Source organism: Stenella coeruleoalba, assembly GCF_951394435.1.
Source record: "Stenella coeruleoalba genome assembly, chromosome: 15".
In the NCBI taxonomy this organism is placed as follows: Eukaryota; Metazoa; Chordata; class Mammalia; order Artiodactyla; family Delphinidae; genus Stenella; species Stenella coeruleoalba.
Window position 1 is genome coordinate 29059757 of NC_137161.1, and position 19155 is coordinate 29078911.

General features: G+C 46.1%; 1 protein-coding gene, 1 long non-coding RNA gene and 1 pseudogene across 5 annotated transcripts; 2 read left to right on the top strand and 1 right to left on the bottom strand.

Annotated features, from left to right (window-relative positions):
• Positions 1 to 2: 2 nt before the first annotated feature.
• IDH3B (isocitrate dehydrogenase (NAD(+)) 3 non-catalytic subunit beta) lies at positions 3 to 5124 on the bottom strand. 2 transcript variants are annotated; one of them, XR_013831519.1, is made up of 13 exons: positions 5077 to 5118; positions 4877 to 4957; positions 4667 to 4765; positions 4447 to 4567; positions 2487 to 2547; positions 2277 to 2409; positions 2042 to 2175; positions 1849 to 1951; positions 1613 to 1759; positions 1279 to 1373; positions 1105 to 1165; positions 216 to 413; positions 3 to 122 (listed from the first exon to the last, which is right to left on the bottom strand). XR_013831519.1 is itself a non-coding variant. In XM_079944300.1 (12 exons), the coding sequence occupies exons 1-12, from the start codon at positions 5110 to 5112 to the stop codon at positions 327 to 329; spliced, it is 1158 nt and encodes a 385-aa protein (XP_079800426.1). In that variant the 5' UTR covers positions 5113 to 5124; the 3' UTR covers positions 32 to 326. The 2 variants fall into 2 exon arrangements, 1 of the variants encoding a protein (XP_079800426.1); XM_079944300.1 differs by having other exon boundaries at positions 32 to 413; positions 5077 to 5124.
• Positions 5125 to 5194: 70 nt separating this feature from the next.
• On the top strand, positions 5195 to 9347 carry LOC307198874. 2 transcript variants are annotated; one of them, XR_013831708.1, is made up of 3 exons: positions 5195 to 5749; positions 6808 to 6963; positions 7749 to 9347. It is a non-coding gene; the product is annotated as an uncharacterized lncRNA (long non-coding RNA). The 2 variants fall into 2 exon arrangements; XR_013831709.1 differs by having other exon boundaries at positions 7772 to 9347.
• A 5290-nt stretch (positions 9348 to 14637) lies between these two features.
• LOC307198176 (STE20-related kinase adapter protein alpha-like) lies at positions 14638 to 15841 on the top strand (annotated as a pseudogene). The gene has a single exon. The product of its transcript is annotated as an STE20-related kinase adapter protein alpha-like (transcript).
• The last annotated feature ends 3314 nt before the right edge of the window (positions 15842 to 19155 follow it).

Genomic DNA, 19155 nt, shown 5'->3' on the forward strand with positions numbered 1-19155 from the left:
ATCATGTCATATGTTTTATTGGACACCTTACATGGTGGGACCTATGGGTTGGACAGGGCACCAATGACCGCCTCAGTGAAGTCTTGGCAGGTGGCATAACCACCCATGTGAGAAGTTCGAACCTGTGGGGGAGAACTGTCATCACCTCTGTGGCCTGGGCCCCATCCCTAACCCCCCACCACCTAAGTTCCCTAAGGAAGCCAGCCCCAGACAACCTAGGCTCTGCCCAGAAGGTGATAATCGTCTACAGGTTTAGGGCTCTTCTCTGGTCCACTGTACTGAAGGGAGGTGTATGGTCCTTGTGAGGCTGGAGGGAATAAAGGGCTCTAGCCCCCATAGGGGTGCAGGTGGCCGATGACAGACTTGATGAAGTCGGTTGTGGTGCTGTAGCCGCCCATGTCTCGAGTCCGCACCTACAGCCACCACCGGCAACAGCCGTGGGGAAGAAAAGAGAGCCCATGAAGGCAGGGAAGTATGATGGAAATGGAATCCAAAGAGGGTGACAAGGCCAGAAAAAGAAGACAATGCAGCAGAGATGCAAGGAGGTGGCCAGGTTTGGAAGAGCATGGACCCATCCATTCCTGTCTTTTGAGGGCCAGAGCCACTGTTCCGAGTTCTGCTGTGGCCTGGGCGATGGTGGGAAGCTGAGCATGAGTGAGAAGGGAAATGCAGATTGGAGACAGGAGAAGGATGCCTCGGGGGAAATAGAGAAGACCAGGTGGAAGCACAGATGACTGGCAGGGGAATGGCAGATGATGGGCTTCCAGGTGTGGAGGAAGTGGCACTGGTGCCTCATCCTGCCAGCTATCTCCCTCTGCTCCTCCATCTCCCCTTAGATAGGAAGCTGCAAGTTCTGCATTAAGATGGCCAATTAAAGTGCCAATGGACGGAGCAGGAAAGAGGGAATAGCAGATGGGAACTAGGAGGCAAAGGAGAGATCAAGAGGATGAAACAGCCAAGAGAAGGGAAATGAACAGCCCTGACAGGACTGGGGGAAAAGCAGAGAGCAGAGGCTCTTGGGACCTGGAGGGAAAGGAGGCCCCAACTCAGGTTCCCCAGAAAGTCCTGCCGAGACCCTAAACCCCACAGCCTTTCTAAACTCACCTTGCCAACTTTGATCACCTTCTTCACCGCATCTGCAATCGTGTTGGAATGATGCTCGAGACTGTCAATGTGGACAGAAAGAAACTGAGATTCCCCCCACATCATCCCCCTGATTTCCCCACCTGTGCTCCCCGAACAACAGCCAGCTGCCTCCCCGGGCTGACAGTGACCTACTTGAGATGCCGCAGCATGTTGGAAGCTGACAACAGCATGGCCGTGGGGTTGGCTATATTCCTGCCCACCGCCTGGGCAAATGGATGCCGGGCACCCTGTGGAAAGAGAAGCAGGCCAGAGTCACTGGGGGCAGACATTCTGCAGAAGCTGAGGTCAGGGAAGGGCATTAGGATGAAAGGTCAAGCCAGGAACACCGAGAAGATGTAAGGGTTGGGAGGACAGAAGCAGGCCAGGGTCACTTAGGAGGAGGATGCACTGGGGGAGAGCTATCAAGGGGACCTGAGGTCAGAAGAAGGGCACAGAGAGGGCTGAGGGAGGTGGTGACTTCACTCACCGTCTCAAAGACTGCATACTCTGCACTGTAGCTCTCACCAGGGACCACACCAGCTCCCCCAACCAGGCCAGCAGCCAGATTGTCAATAATGTTCCCATAGAGGTTGGGCATCACCAGCACATCAAACTGGTAAGGATTCTGCACCAGCTGGGAGCAAAATGTGGGCATGGAGGAGACGTAAATCCTATTCCCTGCCTTGCTCAGCATTGAGAATGGGGACACCGGGAGGGCCTCACCTGCATGCAGCAGTTGTCTATGATCATTGTCTCAAACTTGATCTTGGGGTACAGTTCAGCAACTTCCTCACAGCACTGCAGGAACAACCCATCCCCCAGTTTCCTGTCCATGGACCAAAGGGAACATTCAGCCGAAAGAGTGCAGGGAGCTACCTTCCCATGAACCTACCCCATGCAAAGCCACGTCCCTCACATGATATTGGCCTTGTGGACAGCTGTGACCTTGCCCCGCCCCTTCTTAGTGGCATAGTCAAAGGCGAACTTTGCGATCCGCTGAGATTTGGTTCGAGTGACAATCTTCAGGCACTCAATCACGCCCCTCGCACTCTGCGTAAGAGAGAAGCAGCTGGGGGACGCTAGAAAAAAGGGAAGGAGCTGTGCCTCTCTCCCCCCTTCACCCCTGCCCTCTGCGATTTCTAGGGCCTCACCTCGTGTTCCAGAGAGCTGTACTCCCCTTCTGTCTGCTCTCGAATAATCACCAAATCTAGATTGTTGTGTCGAGTCTTGTACCCAGGAAGTGACTTCACATGGACTACGTTGGCAAACAAGTCCAACTTACGCCTGGGGATGGGGCAGAGCCATGAGCACTGTGCCTGGTGCCCCAGTACCCCACTCACCCATGTCCTCCCACCACCTACCTCAGTCGCATATCGTAGGAGGCTAGTTCCCCCTTATACTCCATCGGGGTGTGGATCTTTCCTGCATAAACAAAGTTGAGGTGGGGGGTGGTTAGGCACAGGCCAAGCCCAAGGGAACCCAGATTGGTGTCCAATCCCCTCAGTGATCCCCCCCAGACTCCCATCTCCCACTCCCAAATGAGTGACATTAAATGCCTCTGGAGGCACGGGGCAAAGGAAAATAATGTAGTTAAAACCAGAAACATTTTGCCCACTGTTTCACTTCTAGTCACCAAATTTAATTTATGTTGAAACTTCAAAATGACCTAAAAGGACAGAAAAGAATTTTCTCATGTTATCAAAGAGCCTGGGTTTCGGGACTTCCCTGGTGGTCCAGTGGGTAAGACTCGCCCCTCCCAATGCAGGGGGCCCAGGTTCGATCCCTGGTCGGGGAACTAGATCCCACATGCATGCCACAACTAAAGATCCCGTGTGCCGCACCTAAGACCCAGTGCGGCGAAAATAAATAAATAAATAAATATATTCAAAAAAAAAAAAAAAGCAGCCTGGGTTTAATAGGTTGAGAAACAATCTAGGGGATCCATGACCTTTCTTGATGTTTCTATGTCTATGTATTTGACATCTTTTCAACCAGCACTTATTGAATATCATGTGTCAGGTACTAGGGATATCAACCAAAAAACACAAATTCCTGTCCTCAAGGGGCAAACAATGCATTGGGGGAAGACAGTTAATATGAAAGAAATGATAAATACAATGGGAGAGATATTACCAACACGCACAGGAGCACAGAGAAGAAATTCCCTCTGGTAACATCAGGAAGTATCATAGAACAGCTGGCACTTCAGCCAGACCTTAGGCTGAGTGAGTGTACTAGGTTGAATAGTGAACCACCCAAATGATATGCCCATGTCCTAACCCCCAGAACCTGTAAATGTGACCTTATTTGGGAAAACAGTGTCTGCAGATATAATAAGTTAAGGATCTTGAGATGGAATCACACTGGATCCAAGTAGGTCCTAAACCCCATGACAAGTCCTTATACAAGAAAAGAAGAAGAAACAGATATACAGACACAGAGTAGAGAAAACCATATCAAGACAGAGACAGAGACTGAACTGATGTATCCAGAAGCCAAGAAACACCAAGGAATACCAGCAGCTGCCAGGAGCCACCAACAGCTGGAAGAGGCAAGGAAGGATTCTACCCAAGTCTTCAGAAGGAGCTCTGCCTACACCTTAATTTCAGGATTCTGGCCTCCAGAACTGGGAGAGAATACATTTCTGTTATTTTAAGCCACCAGGTTTGTGGTAATTTGTTATGGCAGCCCTAGGAAACTAATACAGTGAGTGAGGAAGATTCTGACAGGTGGCACCAAAAGGAGAACACTGTGGCAGAAGAAACAGCAAAAGTCAAGACAGTACATGTATTTGGAAACTAATATAGTCTGGTGTGACCAAAGCACACAACAAGTGTTGTAGAAACAAAGGCAGAAAAGCTGAGGGTCAGCTCATAAAGAGCTTACTCTCCTACACTAAGGCTGGGCCTGAAAGTCATGCTGGTTTTTCCAAGAAAAGAGCTGTAGAGGATGGACTATAGGGGCAGAAATGAAAGCCAAAAAATCTAATGAGGTGATTACAGTAGGAAAGCAGAAGGGAAGACAAAAGAAAAGAAGCAGCTAGAAATGGCATTCTAGAAACACAGTTAACAAGACTTGGCGACCCATAATGTAGCCCCATGACAGACTACAAACTCATGGAGCCTTCCTGCATAGACAGCATGAGAGGCACACGATCTCTCAATTCCTGGGTTTCCAACTGGGCTCTCACTGATGGCCACCAATCCAGTGGTGGGAGATCGGGAGAGTTAATGTATTATGTGTGTGCTGAGGTAAGATTAATGAACATTTATTCGTTTGATTTTAACTAACATGGGTGGGGTAGCAAGGAGGCACGCATACCAATGATGGCCACCTTGTTCTCCTTCATGGAACTCAGCACCTGCTCCAGCTTCTCCTCAGATGCCATATTCTGCACCTCGCTCAGGTGATGCTCCTGGAACTCCACTGGGACAGAGGCAGCCTTCAGGGGCAGGTGTCAAAAATCGCAGGGTCAGAATCGAGTAAGTCCTTTCCAACCCAGGCCATCGCCCCTGCTGGCTGACTCCCCCAGGCCACTCACCTTGAACACCTCCTTGACAGCGTGCATCAGCTCAGGCCCCACGCCGTCTCCCGGTAGCATAGTCACGGGAAAGGCGCCCTCCACCCTCACGTCCTCGCCCTGCGAGCGGGGTCAGCAGAGCTAGAGCTGGGGCTGGGGCAGGAGTCCTGGGGTAGGCCAGGAGAGGAGGGGTCGGGGCGTGGGCCAGACCGGAGCCGGACTTGCACTTACCTGGCTCCGCGAGGCGGCTTGCACTACGGCCGAGGTACACAGGCTCCTCCATGCCCCGGGATTCGGGGCGGCGACCAGCGTCTACGACAGTCACATAAACCTTTGAGGTCGGATCTGGGAGCCTCGCTCCCCGAATACTTCGGTGAGCCCGGTACAAACCCGCCGCCCTCCCGCCTACCCCAGCATGCCCCGGGCCTCACTCGGGTCACCCAGCGGACACCGCCAAGGGCCGCCATGCTCTCCACAGGAAGTCGCGGCGAAATGACGCCGGAAGCCAGCGCGGCCCGGCGCCCCTATTTCCGGTCCGGGACTGATGCTGGGAGGTAAGCTCATTTTCTCCAGCCGAAACCTCCCATCCGTTCTTCTTCCTCCGTTTCTTCTTCCTCCGCCTTCATCCATTTCTACTCACCACTTCCCTTGGACCGTGATGCTGCACAGCGCCGCTTTGTCTATTGCTTTATTTTCAGACACCGTATTTATGTTGAAACTTCAAAATAACATTAAAGGCGAATATGAGGTTTTATTTTATCAAACGAGTTTAATAACAAGTTGAAAAACAATACTGGAGAATCTGTCTTTTCTTAATGTTTATGTGTCCACGTATTTGTTATTCTTTTAATCAATTCTCACTGAACAATCGTATGTCCGACACTAAAGGCATTCATGAACGCCACACAATCCATGGGAGAAGGTGTGTGTGTCTGGCTTCTTCAGTCTCCTAGCCTGCCCGGTTACTCTGTATTAATCAAGTTTCCTTGTTGTTTTTTCCTAGGTGGGCTTGTTCTTTGCTCTGACAGTTGTTTCCCTAATAGTGTATCCTAGGCCTGAACTCCTCTGAGCAGGATCGTAATTGGAGACAGAAATTACAAGCTTGTAAGTGTGACTAAAAGGGAATTGAAGACCTATTTTTAAATTTCCAGTCACATGCTGTTTACAAACGACATGGCTAAAACAGACGACACAAGTGGACCAGGGGCACTTGTTAAAAGTGCAGACTTATGAGTGTCACCCCAGACTTGCTGAATCCAAATCTCAGAATTGGGGCGCCAGAAAATACATGTCTAACAGGCTCCCCCAGGTAATACACACAGATTTACGAACCACTAACTAGGTGATTTGTATACCTAATCCATCCAAAAAGGTGCAGAGCATTCTCCCAGCCCAAGGGAAAGAATGCAGTGGTTCTAATCTTGGGGATCAAGCACAAGCTTTGTGTCTCTTTTCTGCATTCCTTTAGGAAGGACATTCTCTACTGTTGGGTGAAAAGATTTAAATTAGATAATAAATGCGTAAGAAACCTGAACACATGAAAAGTGCTTGAACACCTGAAAAAGCTGTTAATATTGTAGCTAATTGAATAATTTATCAATGTATAATATTAATATGACATACTCCTCCATCTCCAGAATCAAAACCAGAAAACATTCACACCATCTTGCCTCCTTAGACTCCCTAGTTACCGGTTCCACACTGCTATTGCCATCCACCACCATTTTTCTCTTCCAAATGTTACTCTTTCTTTTTTTTTTTTTTTTGTGGTACGCGGGCCTCTCACTGTTGTGGCCTCTCCCGTTGCGGAGCACAGGCTCCAGACGCTCAGGCTCAGTGGCCATGGCTCACTGGCCCAGCCACTCTGCGGCATGTGGGATCTTCCCGAACCGGGGCACGAACCCGTGTCCCCTGCATTGGCAGGCGGACTCTCAACCACTGCGCTACCAGGGAAGCCCCAAATGTTACTCTTTCTAATGGAGAAAAAGTGGGAGATTTACACTTTTTAAAAACCATATTTTCTGTTACTTTAGGAAATTTAGGGTGGGAAAGAAGAGAGTGCCGTCTTGGTCTAATTTCTGATAATCTATTTTTCATCCCAGAAAATATTAATTTTCTTGAGGGCAACAACAACATTATTTCCATCCCTAAATTCTGCACAGATCTGAGCCCAGCCTGACAAACAACATCTGCTAATTGGTATAACACCATGTGGTTGTCAAAAGGGTGAAAGGAATTGATGAAGGATGCCAGTTGATTCAGGCCAAGGAAATGTGACCATCACTGTCTAAGGCCATTGTGTTCTTCTGGTGAGTTTGGTGAGTTCTCCTGGACTTCGAGTCCCTATTAAGGCATCTCTCGCTGATACTACCTGAGAATAGGGAAGTTCAGTCAGGACCCTTGAAAAGTTCCTTAACCAGACTCTTGGGCAGGTGAGGGAGGTTAAACCATCTTGTCCCTTCTAACTGTTATGAAGCATATATGAGTGTTCAGTATGAGGCTGGATGAATTGAATGTCAGTTTCCTAGGCCTATAAATTGTCCAGAATGGGGTCCTAACCAGAGCTCCAGGTGTCCATGAATAGAAACCAGTACCATGAACTTGGAAGGGGAAAATCAAAAAAAATCACATCTTTATTCTCACTAAACTCTAACTGAAATTTAGTATTTCCTATCATTATGAATGTAGAGTGAAATTGTAGTGCTACCTTTAGTACCCTTGACTTTGTCACTAATAGAAATTATAATTCATACCGCATTTCAGTTGTGGCAGATATCCTGAAATATCCTTTACTCTGATCTCTACTTTGACATTATTTGACCTAATGCTAGATTTTGTTATTTAATGCACTAATAAAGCAGCACAAATAGCACTGTATTACAAGGTTGCATTATTATTATCAGTGTAATGAGTTTTATTTGTAATCCTATTTGTTTTGGTTTGTGCATTTAGAATCCTTTCCTAAGAAGAGGGCAGGGGATGGAGCTCAGCAAGATGTAGCCTCAGCTGGAGTCTACCTCAGCTTGTTCTGGGGAGCCCTGGAGCAGGAATGATGTCTCAGGGTTGTCCCAATTTGAGGCAAGGCTTAGTAACTCTGCTTCAGCCCTGCATGGGCTAATCTTCCAGGCATCTCTGGCTCTTGGAGGCTCCATTGACCATGGACAACCCTCCCAGAGAAGGGGGTAGCTATGAGCAGTTAATGACCAACACCAGAAGCAGTTGGACTGGATGCACCAGCTGGCAAAAAAGAACTGGAGAAGGCAGCTACTATTCTGTGAAGGTGAGAATGGCCATGGTGCACTGGGACCCAGTGAGGAGAGCAGGCATGTTTGAAGAGATGAGGTACAGTAAGGAGTAGTGAGTAAGATTGGTTCAAGTTCTAGAGCTGAGAGAAATGGAGAGGGATTAATGAGCAATACTAAGGACACCGTTGGAATGGTGACCATGAATTTACCATGATATGATTATGTGTGATTTCATGGAGAAAGCCAACACTTGGGTTCATCTAAAGATGTATTTTGCCAGAGAGAGGTACAAGAGAGTTGAGGGTGTTGGCAAAATGGGATCGGGAGGGAAGTGAAGACAGTGATCTAATGGATAGAAAGGTGAGAAAAGGATCAAAGATCCCAAAATAGTCAGAATAGTGCTCGTGGGAGTCACTGAGCAAGTAAGATGGAAGGAAAGGAGGGTGTCTTCACCAGCCGTTTTGGAAATGGAGCAGATGCCAGTGATAGAGGAGTCCCAGATGGGACTATGAGAGTGGATCCCAAAGAGAGCTCAAGGAGACCTCTGCAGAGAGGACTCAGACCTACATTGGGTCATCTGTGTCCCCGTGGGAGTCACCTAGGATAGTGTCATGGCAGAGGCAGGAGAAAGGCTAGGATCCAGGAGCTGGGGCCTGCTCTTGATGAACAGGAGAGACCAAGAGGTCAGAGATGGCAGAGAATGAGAAAGGTGATTTCAGTGGGAAGAGCCCCCAAAAAGTAGAACTTCTTTTTTCTTGTTAATTTTAGACTATTACCTTTTTTTTTTTTTTTTAAGAAGATGTTGGGGATAGGAGTTTATTTATTTATTTTTGCTGTGTTGGGTCTTCGTTTCTGTGCGAGGGCTTTCTCTAGTTGTGGCAAGCGGGGGCCGCTCTTCATCGCGGTGCGCAGGCCTCTCACTATCGCGGCCTCTCTTGTTGCAGAGCACAGGCTCCAGACGCACAGGCTCAGTAGTTGTGGCTCACGGGCCTAGTTGCTCCGTGGCATGTGAGATCCTCCCAGACCAGGGCTCGAACCCGTGTCCCCTGCATTAGCAGGCAGATTCTCAACCACTGAGCCACCAGGGAAGCCCCTCTTGTTAATTTTAATATAAAATTTTGCTTGAGTATTTTTAATTGGACAGTAGATAAATGATTACATTCCTTTTTTAAAAATTTATAAATTATAAATAAGGCCAAAGTTTCTTACCACCCCAGCCACAGCCCCAATCCTTTTGCCCTGTCCCTATAGGCAGCTAGCTGTCTCCCCCGAAACGTTTTCCATATGCAAGCACACCCCCTTACACGCACGGAGTAATATATAGTATTGTTTTTAGTGTATGGGTGTGCGCTTCAGAATAAATGGTTTCATACTCTATATACTTACTGTCTTATAATTTACGTTTTTCCCTCAGCACCATGTCTTAGAGATCTAAGATACCATGTTTTAGAAAATGAGCAGACTTATTGTTTTACTTTGCTACATAGTATTATATAATGTGAATTTACTAAATTTATTGAGGTTTTCTCACGTCAATGGATTCTTAGGTGATTTCTAGTCTGGGCTATTACCAGCGATGTTGCTGTGTACATTCGTATACAATTTTTTTTGTACACATGATAAATGTTACAAAAGTGCATCCAAAACACCTGTACATGTTTCTGTTATGAATGTGACCTGCTGCAATAAACAGAAAACTCATTAAACAAATAAGGGTTGTTGGGTTTTTTCACTTCTTTTCTGAAGGTAAGGAGTTACTGGGATTGGTTTAGTTGTGTGGTGATGCACCCTGAGATCCAGGCTCTCGAAATTTTCACTCTGCCAGCCTTAGTGTATTGTCTAGTATCCTCATCCTTGGTGCCTCATACTCACCATATATGGTTGCTGTGGCTCTGGACAACACTTCTGGATTCAAAGCTAGAAAGGGGGGCTTCCCTGGTGGTGCAGTGGTTGAGAGTCCACCTGCCGATGCAAGGGACATGGGTTCGTGCCCCGGTCCGGGAAGATCCCACATGCCGCGGAGCGGCTGGGCCCGTGAGCCATGGCCACTGAGCCTGCGCGTCCGGAGCCTGTGCTCCGCAACGGGAGAGGCCACAACAGTGAGAGGCCCGAGTACCGCAAAAAAAAAAAAAAAAAAAAAAAAGCTAGAAAGGGGGAGAAAGAACACTCACAGCCACATATGCTCCTTTTTATCCTTTTATTGTTCTTTAAAAGCTCCCTGGATGACTGTAAAAGTTAACCAGAGTTGAGAACCAGTGGCTTACACAAACAATCATGATCTTTCACCTAGGGCTGAGAAGGTGTATCAGTTAGGATTAGATTCAGGTGCAAAGTGATAGTGCACAACATAACAACAACCCAAACAAGAAAGGGCTTTATTTCTTGCTCACATAAGAGTTCAGTGATAGTTGGTTCAGGGCTGGATTGGCCTCCATCCTGTCAGAGATTCAGACTTCATTATCCTGTTGGTCCACCTTGCAAGGTCTTCATTCCCAAGTTGATTCAAGACAGTTATTCCAGCTCCAGGCACCATTTATGCATTCCACCCAGCAAGAAGGAAGACAGGGAAGAGGGCGAGCAGAGGCCCCCAGCCCTTTAATGACACTTCCTGCCAGTTGCACACACCACTTCTGCTCTCCTTCCACATGATACAGAAAGAAATGTGTCAGTCTGTCTCCAATGCTCTAGCTTTCATTTCAGAAGGCCTCCTGTACCTTAAGGTGATAAGCATATTCTCCAATATTTTTTCTAATGCTATTATGGTCTTGTGTGTTTCTCTGGTTTAGGTCATTAATTTATCTGAAATGTAGTTTTATAAAAGGTGAAATATAAATACCTACGTTTATTTTTTCTGAAAGTTTAGCTAATTGCCCCAGTATCATTTATCTGTTCCTCCAGATAAGAATTTCTACTTTTGTCAAATATTAAATTCCCACATATATATTAGGTGAAACCATGTGAAACTGCTGATATCTATCACTTCACTGGAGCTTTATTTTCTCAGTTTTACCAGTCACTACTAGATGTCATATTATGTATTTGTTTCTTTGTTTTCTGTCTGTGTCTCTCACTTGAATGTAAGTTCATTGAGGGCTGGAATTTTGTCATTTTTGTCAACCTTGGGCCCATATGTATCTGCTAAATGAATGAATGAAATTTATCCTTGCGTCTGTTAATACATATTGATAAACTTTAATGCTGAGCCATCCTTATATGTTAGAAAAGCTTGGTTATGATATATTATTCTTTAAATATACTGCTGTATTTGATCTGCTAAGATCTGTTTAAGTCTTTTGCATCTGTGATCTTAAAAGAGCTTGGGGAGACTTCCCTGGAGGTCCAGTGGTTAAGACTCTGTGCTTCCAATGCAGGGGATGTGGATATGATCCCTGGTAGGGGAACTAAGATCCCATGTGCCACAGTGTGGGGGAAAAAAAAAGAGCTTGAGTTTCTCTTTTCTTTGTTTCTGCTGCCATGATCCAGTCTGGGCAGACTTGAGAAGGGCAGCAGAAACTGCTGATCAGGACTGAGAAACGGAGCTTTTAAAAAAGAGACAAGCGTGGCCTGGAAATGGACATGGAGTAGGAACTACTAGGAGAGGCAACCGGCCATGAGCCCTGGCATCCCTGCCCAGTCTTCCTGGGTATCCCAAGGATACAGGGTCCTAACTGCTCTTTGCCATTTCTCAGGCTTGTGTTTGTAGTGAGCAACCTTGAGGGATGAAGTAATACCTCCCTCTAGGACAAAAAGCAGGCTTGCTTATTTCCTGCTATAAAACAGGTGGGTTCCCCAAGCTCAGTGTTCCTCAGATGCAACACAAACCCATTGTATGCATGGCATCTACTGGGGCCCTCCATGCTGCCCCTGTGGGACTTGGGGGGGCAAGGGAGCCAATGTAAACATTATGCTTATGCTGCTTAATGTGCCGTGTGTAATAAAGTCCTTTGTCTCTGTCACTAGAGTCTCATCTTGGCCAGCATCTATGAAACAGTAAGAGGCTAATTATTCACTTATCAGCAGGGTAAATTCAAATGCCAGACCCTGACAGTTTTGGCAATGAGGATAGGGTGCTGACAGAGATATGGCTTTCTGGAATAGGAAGGACAAAGGACCCTGTGGACCAGATCAGGGGATATGAAAAGACTCCCTGGCACATGTTAGTGAATCCTCTCACCCAAACAGTGGGTGGCAGGGTAAGGGTGGCTAGAGTGAGCGTCTCACATTGTCCTACCTGTCAACGAGGCTAAGCAGTGAGAGGCAGGATTGAAACAAGCCACCTGAATGGTGCTTTGGTTCCTGCTCACTCTCCCCCGTGCAGGAGGAGGAAGGATGTTATGACAATGGGGCAGCAAGCTGCACAGCCCCACCCAAAAGCCAATGTGGATGAGGCTGCTGAATCAAAGGGTCCCCAAAGCTGAAATAAATGGCATCAGCCAGGATGTTTGGAATAGAGCTTTAGATAAGCCAAAAACATTACAAGTTTATTTGATTGAGCCCCACAAATGGCATTCAAACCCAAAGTGAACAAACACAAAGCCTTGCTTACTGGCACAGACCCACTCTTTGACCCTGTGCTCCCTATCCCTCTCTCCCATCCACACTCCACCCTCAGCTGCTTTGATGAAATAGCAGAGTATGCTGGGAACTTCATGGAGCTGAGGATCTCAAACCCTTACAGCTCTGTAGGACCCAATGTCCATGTCAGCATCTTACCCAGTCCTGTGGATGGATGCAGGCAGGGGTGGCTGAAGGCACCCAGGGATGCAGTGTGGACTGGGGGAGAAATGGTCCTGGGCTCAGGTTCTCCCTGGACTGATGCTGGAGGTTCATGAGGGAGGAGGCAGTGGCACTCCAACCCTGAAGCCAGAGGCCAAGAGAAAATGAAAGTCTTCCAACTGCCTGCCCCCTGCCATGAACTAGCCTCTCCTGCCACCCAGCACTTCCTGCTCTCCCTTCTGGAATACCATGATCTCCTGAAGCTGTTGCAGTAGCTCCTGATCCACACACATTAAACCCCTTGGTCTGTTTTCCCATAAGGTAAAAATATCACCCAATTTCAGAAATCTGGTGCATTTCTATACACTAAAAACGAACTGTCAGCAAGAGAGAAATTAATAAAACAAGCCCATTTACAATTACACCAAAAAGAATAAAATACCTAGGAATACTTCTAACTAAGGAGGTAAAAGACCTGTACTCAGAAAACTATAAATCACTGATGAAAGAAATTGAAGACTACACAGACAGATGGAAAGATACACCATGTCCATGGATTGGAAGAATTAATATTGTTAAAATGACCATATTACCCAGTGCAATCTACAGATTCAATGCAATTCCTGACAAAATACCAATGACATTTCTCATAGAACTAGAAAAAATAATTCTAAAATTTGTATGGAAACACAAAAGACCCCAGATAGCCAAAACAATCTTGAGAAAGAAAAGCTACAGTCATCAAAACAGTATGGTAGGGATTTCCCTGACGGAGCAGTGTTTAAGAATCTGCCTGCCAATGCAGAGGACGCAGGTTTGAGCCCTGGACCAGGAAGATCCAACATGCCGCAGAGCAACTAAGCTCATGCGCCACAACTACTTAACCTGTGCTCTGGAGCCTGTGAGCCACAACTACTGAGCCTGCGTGCTGCAACTACTGAAGCTCACGTGCCTAGAGCCCATGCTCCACAACAGGAGAAGCCACTGCAGTGAGAAGCCCGTGCACTCAACAAAGAGTAGCCCCCACTCGCCGGAACTAGAGAAAGCCCGAGCACAGCAATGAAGACACAATGCAGCCAAAAATAAAATATAAAATAAATAAATTTATGAAAAAAAATAAAAACCACAATGAGATATCACCTCACACTCATCAGAATGGTTATTATCAAAAAGACAATAAATTAACAAATGTTGACGAGGATGCAGAGAAAAGGGAACACTTGTATGCCATTGGTGGTGGTGCAGCCACTATGGAAACAGTATGGAGAGTTTTTTTTTTTTTTTTAAATTAAAAATAGAACTACCATATAAACCAGCAATTCCATTCCTGGATATTTATCTCAAAGAAATAAAAACACTAGTTCAAAAAGATATATGTCCCCCTATGTTCATTGCAGCATTATTTACAATAGCCAAGATATAGAAGCAACCTAAGTGTCCACTTAGATGAGTGGATAAAGAAGATGTGGTATATATAATAAATGGAATATTACTCAGCCATAAAATAGAATGAAATCTTGCCATTTGCAACAACATGTATGGACCTAGAGGGTATTATGGTAAGTGAAATTGTCAGACAGAGAAAGACTGTATGAATTCACTTATATGTGGAATCCAGAAACAGAGTTATAGATACAGAGAACAAAGAGTTGGTTGCCAGAAGGGAGAGGGGTGGAGGCAGGAAAGAAATAGGTGAGGGAGATTAAGAGGTACAAACTTCCAGTTGCAAAATAAATGAATCAGTGGTATGAAATGTACAGTATGGGGAATATTGTTAATAACTCTGGCCTCCCAGCAATTGGCCTGGTGTTGGTACAGCCTTAAACCAAGGAGGTGGAGCTGGGTTTAAATTTTTGAAATTAAAGTAGGTCTACATGTTAGGAACTCATGTCTTTTCTTGTAAGTAAATAGAGTGAATTAGCCATTTGGTCTCGGAAAAGTTCATTGTTGAGGGCTTAAGAGATTTGGAACCATTTGGAGACCAACGAGGCAAGCTCAGAGTCGATAGCGTCCTTCACTAAACAGGAGATCATGAGTAGCTTTCTGCCAGAGGGAGGGTGTTATGAGCTACTCACCGTTACAGGCAAAGGATTCGAGGACCTGATGACAGTGAATCTAGCAAGGTACAAACCAATGGGAAAGTATGTGACTGTACGAAGGATTAACCTAGAAGCTTGTTCCAATGAGCTGGTGACATACTTGCAAGGGGAGCTCCATGTCTCTAAGATCTTCAGCCATCCCAATATCCTGCCATATCAAGCCACCTTTGTTACAGACAATGAGCTGTGGGTTATCACATCATTCATGGCATATGTCTCTGCAAAGGACCTCATCTGTACACACTTCATTGACAGCATGAATGAGCTGGGAATTGCTTACATCCTGCAGGGGGTGCTCAAGGCCCTGGACTACATCCACCACATGGGATATATGCACAGGAGTGTCAAAGCCAGGCACCTACGTTCTGATCTCCACAGATGGGAAGGTCTACCTGTCCGGTTTAAGCAGCAACCTCAGCATGATCAGCCATGGGCAGCAGCAGCGTGTGGTCCACGACTTTACCAAGTACAGTATCAAGGTTCTGCCCTGGCTCAGCCCAGAGGTCCTCCAGCAGAATCTTCAGGGTTATGATACCAAGTTTGACATCTACAGTGTGGGAATCACAGCCTGTGAACTGGCCAATAGCCATGTCCCCTTTAAAGGATATGCCTGCCCCCCAGATGTTACTGGAGAAGCTGAACGGCATTGTGCCCTGCCTGCTGCACACCAGCACCATCCCTGCCCAGGAGCTTACCATGAGCATCTCGCGCTCAGTGGCCAACTCTGGCCTGAGTGATAGCCTGACCACCAGCACCCCCAGGACCTCCAATGGCAACTCAGTGTCCCACCCCTATCACCACATCTTCTCACCCCACTTCCACCACTTTGTGGAGCAGTGCCTTCAGCACAACCCAGATGTAAGACCAAGTGCCTGCACCCTCCTGAACCATTCTTTCTTCAAGCTGATCAAGCAACGTGCCTCAGAGGCTTTGCCTGAGTTGCTTTTTCCTGTCACCCCCATCACCAATTTTGAAGGCAGCCAGTCTCAGGATCACAGTGGAATCTTTGGCCTGGTAACAAACCTGGAAGAGCTGGAGGTGGACAAGTGGGAGTTCTGAGCCTCTGAAGAAGGTGCACATTCTCCATCCTGGGCCATATGAGCTTCTGGGACACTTCCTGAGGGCTAGCCACATTCCCACCCTCCTGGGGGCAGATTGGGCAGAAAGGACATTTCTGCCAGAAAAGTTGGCTGCTAACTGACTGGGAAAGAAATTCCTGGAAAGAAACTTTTCTTTACTGCTCCAAGGCTTTTGAGACACAAGGGAATCCCAACAAGCATGGATCGGGAGGGGCTGGAAATCTGACATTCCTAGTCCTGTGAGCTCAGGCAACTTGACCTCTTCAGAAGAAAGAGATGCTGTTCTGGCCCTTGGGGCTGAAGTCCAAGCCCAGGGTTTGACTCCTCCACCCAGGGAACTGTGTGACTTCTCACTCTGGTTCTCCTACCAGCCTGCTTGCATTCTTCTCCCCTGCTCTCAGATCCTATAGGTCCATGGAGGGGCAAGCAATAAGAAACCCCTCCACTCATACCTCTCCCTAATAACCGAAGGGAAGGGTATTTTTTCTTTTTAAGCACTAGGTTAAGGCTATGGCAGTCCATCCTCATCCCCCTTTTCACTTGGGCCCTGACCCCTAAAACCTTCCCTTGGTTCATCTGTGTAGCTCATTCCTTTCCCACCAAGAGTCCATCTTACCGTCTCCTGCAGGCAGCCTTGGTGCTTCTTCCAAGGGCCATGATGTCTTGCCTAGCCTGAGGGCCTAAGTCCTTATGCCGTGTGAGTTTCATTGACAGAACAAATTAAAACTTCCAGAGAATCAAAAGGAAAAAAAAAAAAAAAAACCTCTGTAAGGTTTTTATGTCTGTAAGGTGACATATTGTAACTAGACTTTATTGTAACTAGACTTTATATTGGTGATCACTTTGAAATGTTATAGAAATATCAAATCACTATGTCATGTAACAGGAACTCACATAGTGTTGTAGGTCACTTATACTTCAAAAACAAACAAACAAATCCATAGAAATAGAGATCAGATTTGTGGTTATGGGACGGGGTGGTATAAAAGGGGAATTGGATGAAGGTAGTCAAAAGGTACAAACTTCCAGCCATAAGATAAATAAGTACTAGGGATGTAATGTACAACACAATAAATATAATTAACACTGCTGTATGTTATATATGAAAGAGAATAAATTCTAAGAATTATCACAAGGAAAAAATATTTTCTATTTCTTTAATTTTGCATCTCTATGAAATGATGGATACTCACTAAACTTACTGTGATAATCATTTCACGATGTATGTGAGCATTGTGCTGTACACCTTAAACTTATACAGTGCTGAATGTCAATTATATCTCAGTAAAACTGGAAGAAAAAGAAAGTACCCAATTTCAGCTGACGGGCTATGAGCAAAGTTTAAAGTGGAGACAGGAAATTAAATTGGCCCTACGGTGGGTCCTTTGGGTCAATTCAGTGTACTGCTGTTGGAGCTGCCACTGCTGGAAGTATAATTGGTACTGATGTTTGTACAGGTTTGTACTGTGAATGCCCATAAGTGTCAGAGGGGATTCGCTCATTCAGGGATTGCTGTATGTACAGAGGTGATTCCTGAATCCTCCAAGATGGTCCAGGAGAAACCCTATAGGCTTCCAAGAAGAGAAAGGAAAACGGGAAGAAATAGACTCAGTGGTCACGATTACTCAGAGGAGGCCAGTTTCCTGCACAACAGCATCACCTTTCGGACACAGTCACCAAGTACATTCCTTTTGGAACCTGCTAATTTCTTACTTACTGACCCATAGAAGTCCTGTGACTCTTCAACCTGACATTCCCATTTGGGGATGGGTAAACTTGGATTTGGTGGCTATCCAGGGACGAACAAAAGGCCTTGCTAGTCAAATGGAAATGCTATACAGTAAGTCCCCTACATATGAATGAGTTCCATTCCGAGAGCGCGTTCATAAGTCCAATGTGTTCATAAGTCCAACAAAGTTAGCCTAAGTACCCAACTAACACAATTGGCTATATAGTACTGTACTGCAATAGGTTTATAATACTTTTCACACAAATAATACATAAAAAACAAACACGAAAAGTAAAGAAAACATTTTTAATCTTACAGTACAGTACCTTGAAAAGTACAGTAGTACAGTACAACAGCTGGAATACAGGGGCTGGCATCGAGTGAACAGGCAAGAAGAGTTACTGACTGGAGGAGGGAGAGGAGGTGGGAGATGGTAGAGCTGAAGGATCATCAGCAATAGGAGATGGAGGGCAAGCTGCAATTTCATTCACGCCTGACGTTGATGGCACAGGTTCTGGTTCCTTGCTGGATTCAATTCTATCTACCCTCTTGAAAAAACGATCCAGTGATGTCTGGGTAGCAGCTCTTTTTTTTTTTTTTTTTCTCGTCATAGATGACACAGTAGCACTGGATTGCATTCTGAATGGCTCCTGCAAACTTCGTGTACCATTCTACATTCGGGTCCTGTGCCTCAAAAACTAACAGTGTCTCCTCAAATAAAGAAAACCCACTTGCCATTTCCCACGTCGTGAATCTCTTCGGTTCTTCAGTTACTTCTTCTTCCTCTTGTCTCTCCTCATGCTTTCTCTGGGCCTCCAATTCCATCAGGTCTTCATTAGTAAGCCCCTCGTGTTGCGCAGCAAAGAGTTCAATGAAGTCGTCCTCTTGCGGAACAAGCTGCAGCTTCTCGCTGAGGGTCACTAAGTTGCTGAAGACTTCTATGGACTCTTCATCCAACTTCTCAAATCCATGAAAATCATGAACAAACTGTGGGCAAAGGTTCTTCCAAACCCCGTTCATGGTGACCGCCGTAACCTCACGCCAAACAAATTCAATGTTTTTTATGACCTTGTAGATGTTATAGTCCTTCCAAAATTGTCACAAAGTTGTTCCCGATTCGTCACTCACCTTTACTGCCTGACGAAAAGTGTGACGTAAATAATATTTCTTGAAAGTCGCTATAACTCCCTGGTCCATAGGTTGGATAAGCGACATGGTATTTGGTGGCAGATGCACTACTTTGACATTCATGGGGATGAAAGTCGTCCATGAATGGGGGGTGGCCTGGAGCACTGTCGAGCAGCAAAAGAATGTTGAATGGATGTCCTTCTCCAAGCAATATTTCTCTACCTCTGGGATAAAGTGGTGGAAAAACCAGTCCTGGAAAATGGCCTGTGTAACACAGGCTTTGGGGTTACTCTTCCATACAACAGGAAGAGAGCCCTTGGCTATGTTTTTAAGGGCTCTTGGGTTCTCTGAATGATAAACTAAGAGAGGCTTCAGGTTCACATCACCAGAGGCATTGTCACCAAACAACAGAGTTAGCCTATCCTTTGCTGCTTTATAACCTGGCATCAACTTTTCCTCCTTACTGATGCAACTTCGGTCTGACATCCCCTTCCAGTACAGTCCTGTCTCATCC

What these genes read in the sequence shown, in the direction of transcription:
- IDH3B (XM_079944300.1), bottom strand. Translation starts at nt 5,112, where the DNA reads ATGGCGGCCCTTGGCGGTGTCCGCTGGGTGACCCGA. An exon ending in AAGCCGCCTCGCGGAGCCAG is followed by an intron (nt 4,766 to 4,876) that starts GTAAGTGCAAGT and finishes CCCCGCTCGCAG; the next exon opens with GGCGAGGACGTGAGGGTGGA. An exon ending in AGGTGATCAAAGTTGGCAAG is followed by an intron (nt 414 to 1,104) that starts GTGAGTTTAGAA and finishes TGGTGGCTGTAG; the next exon opens with GTGCGGACTCGAGACATGGG.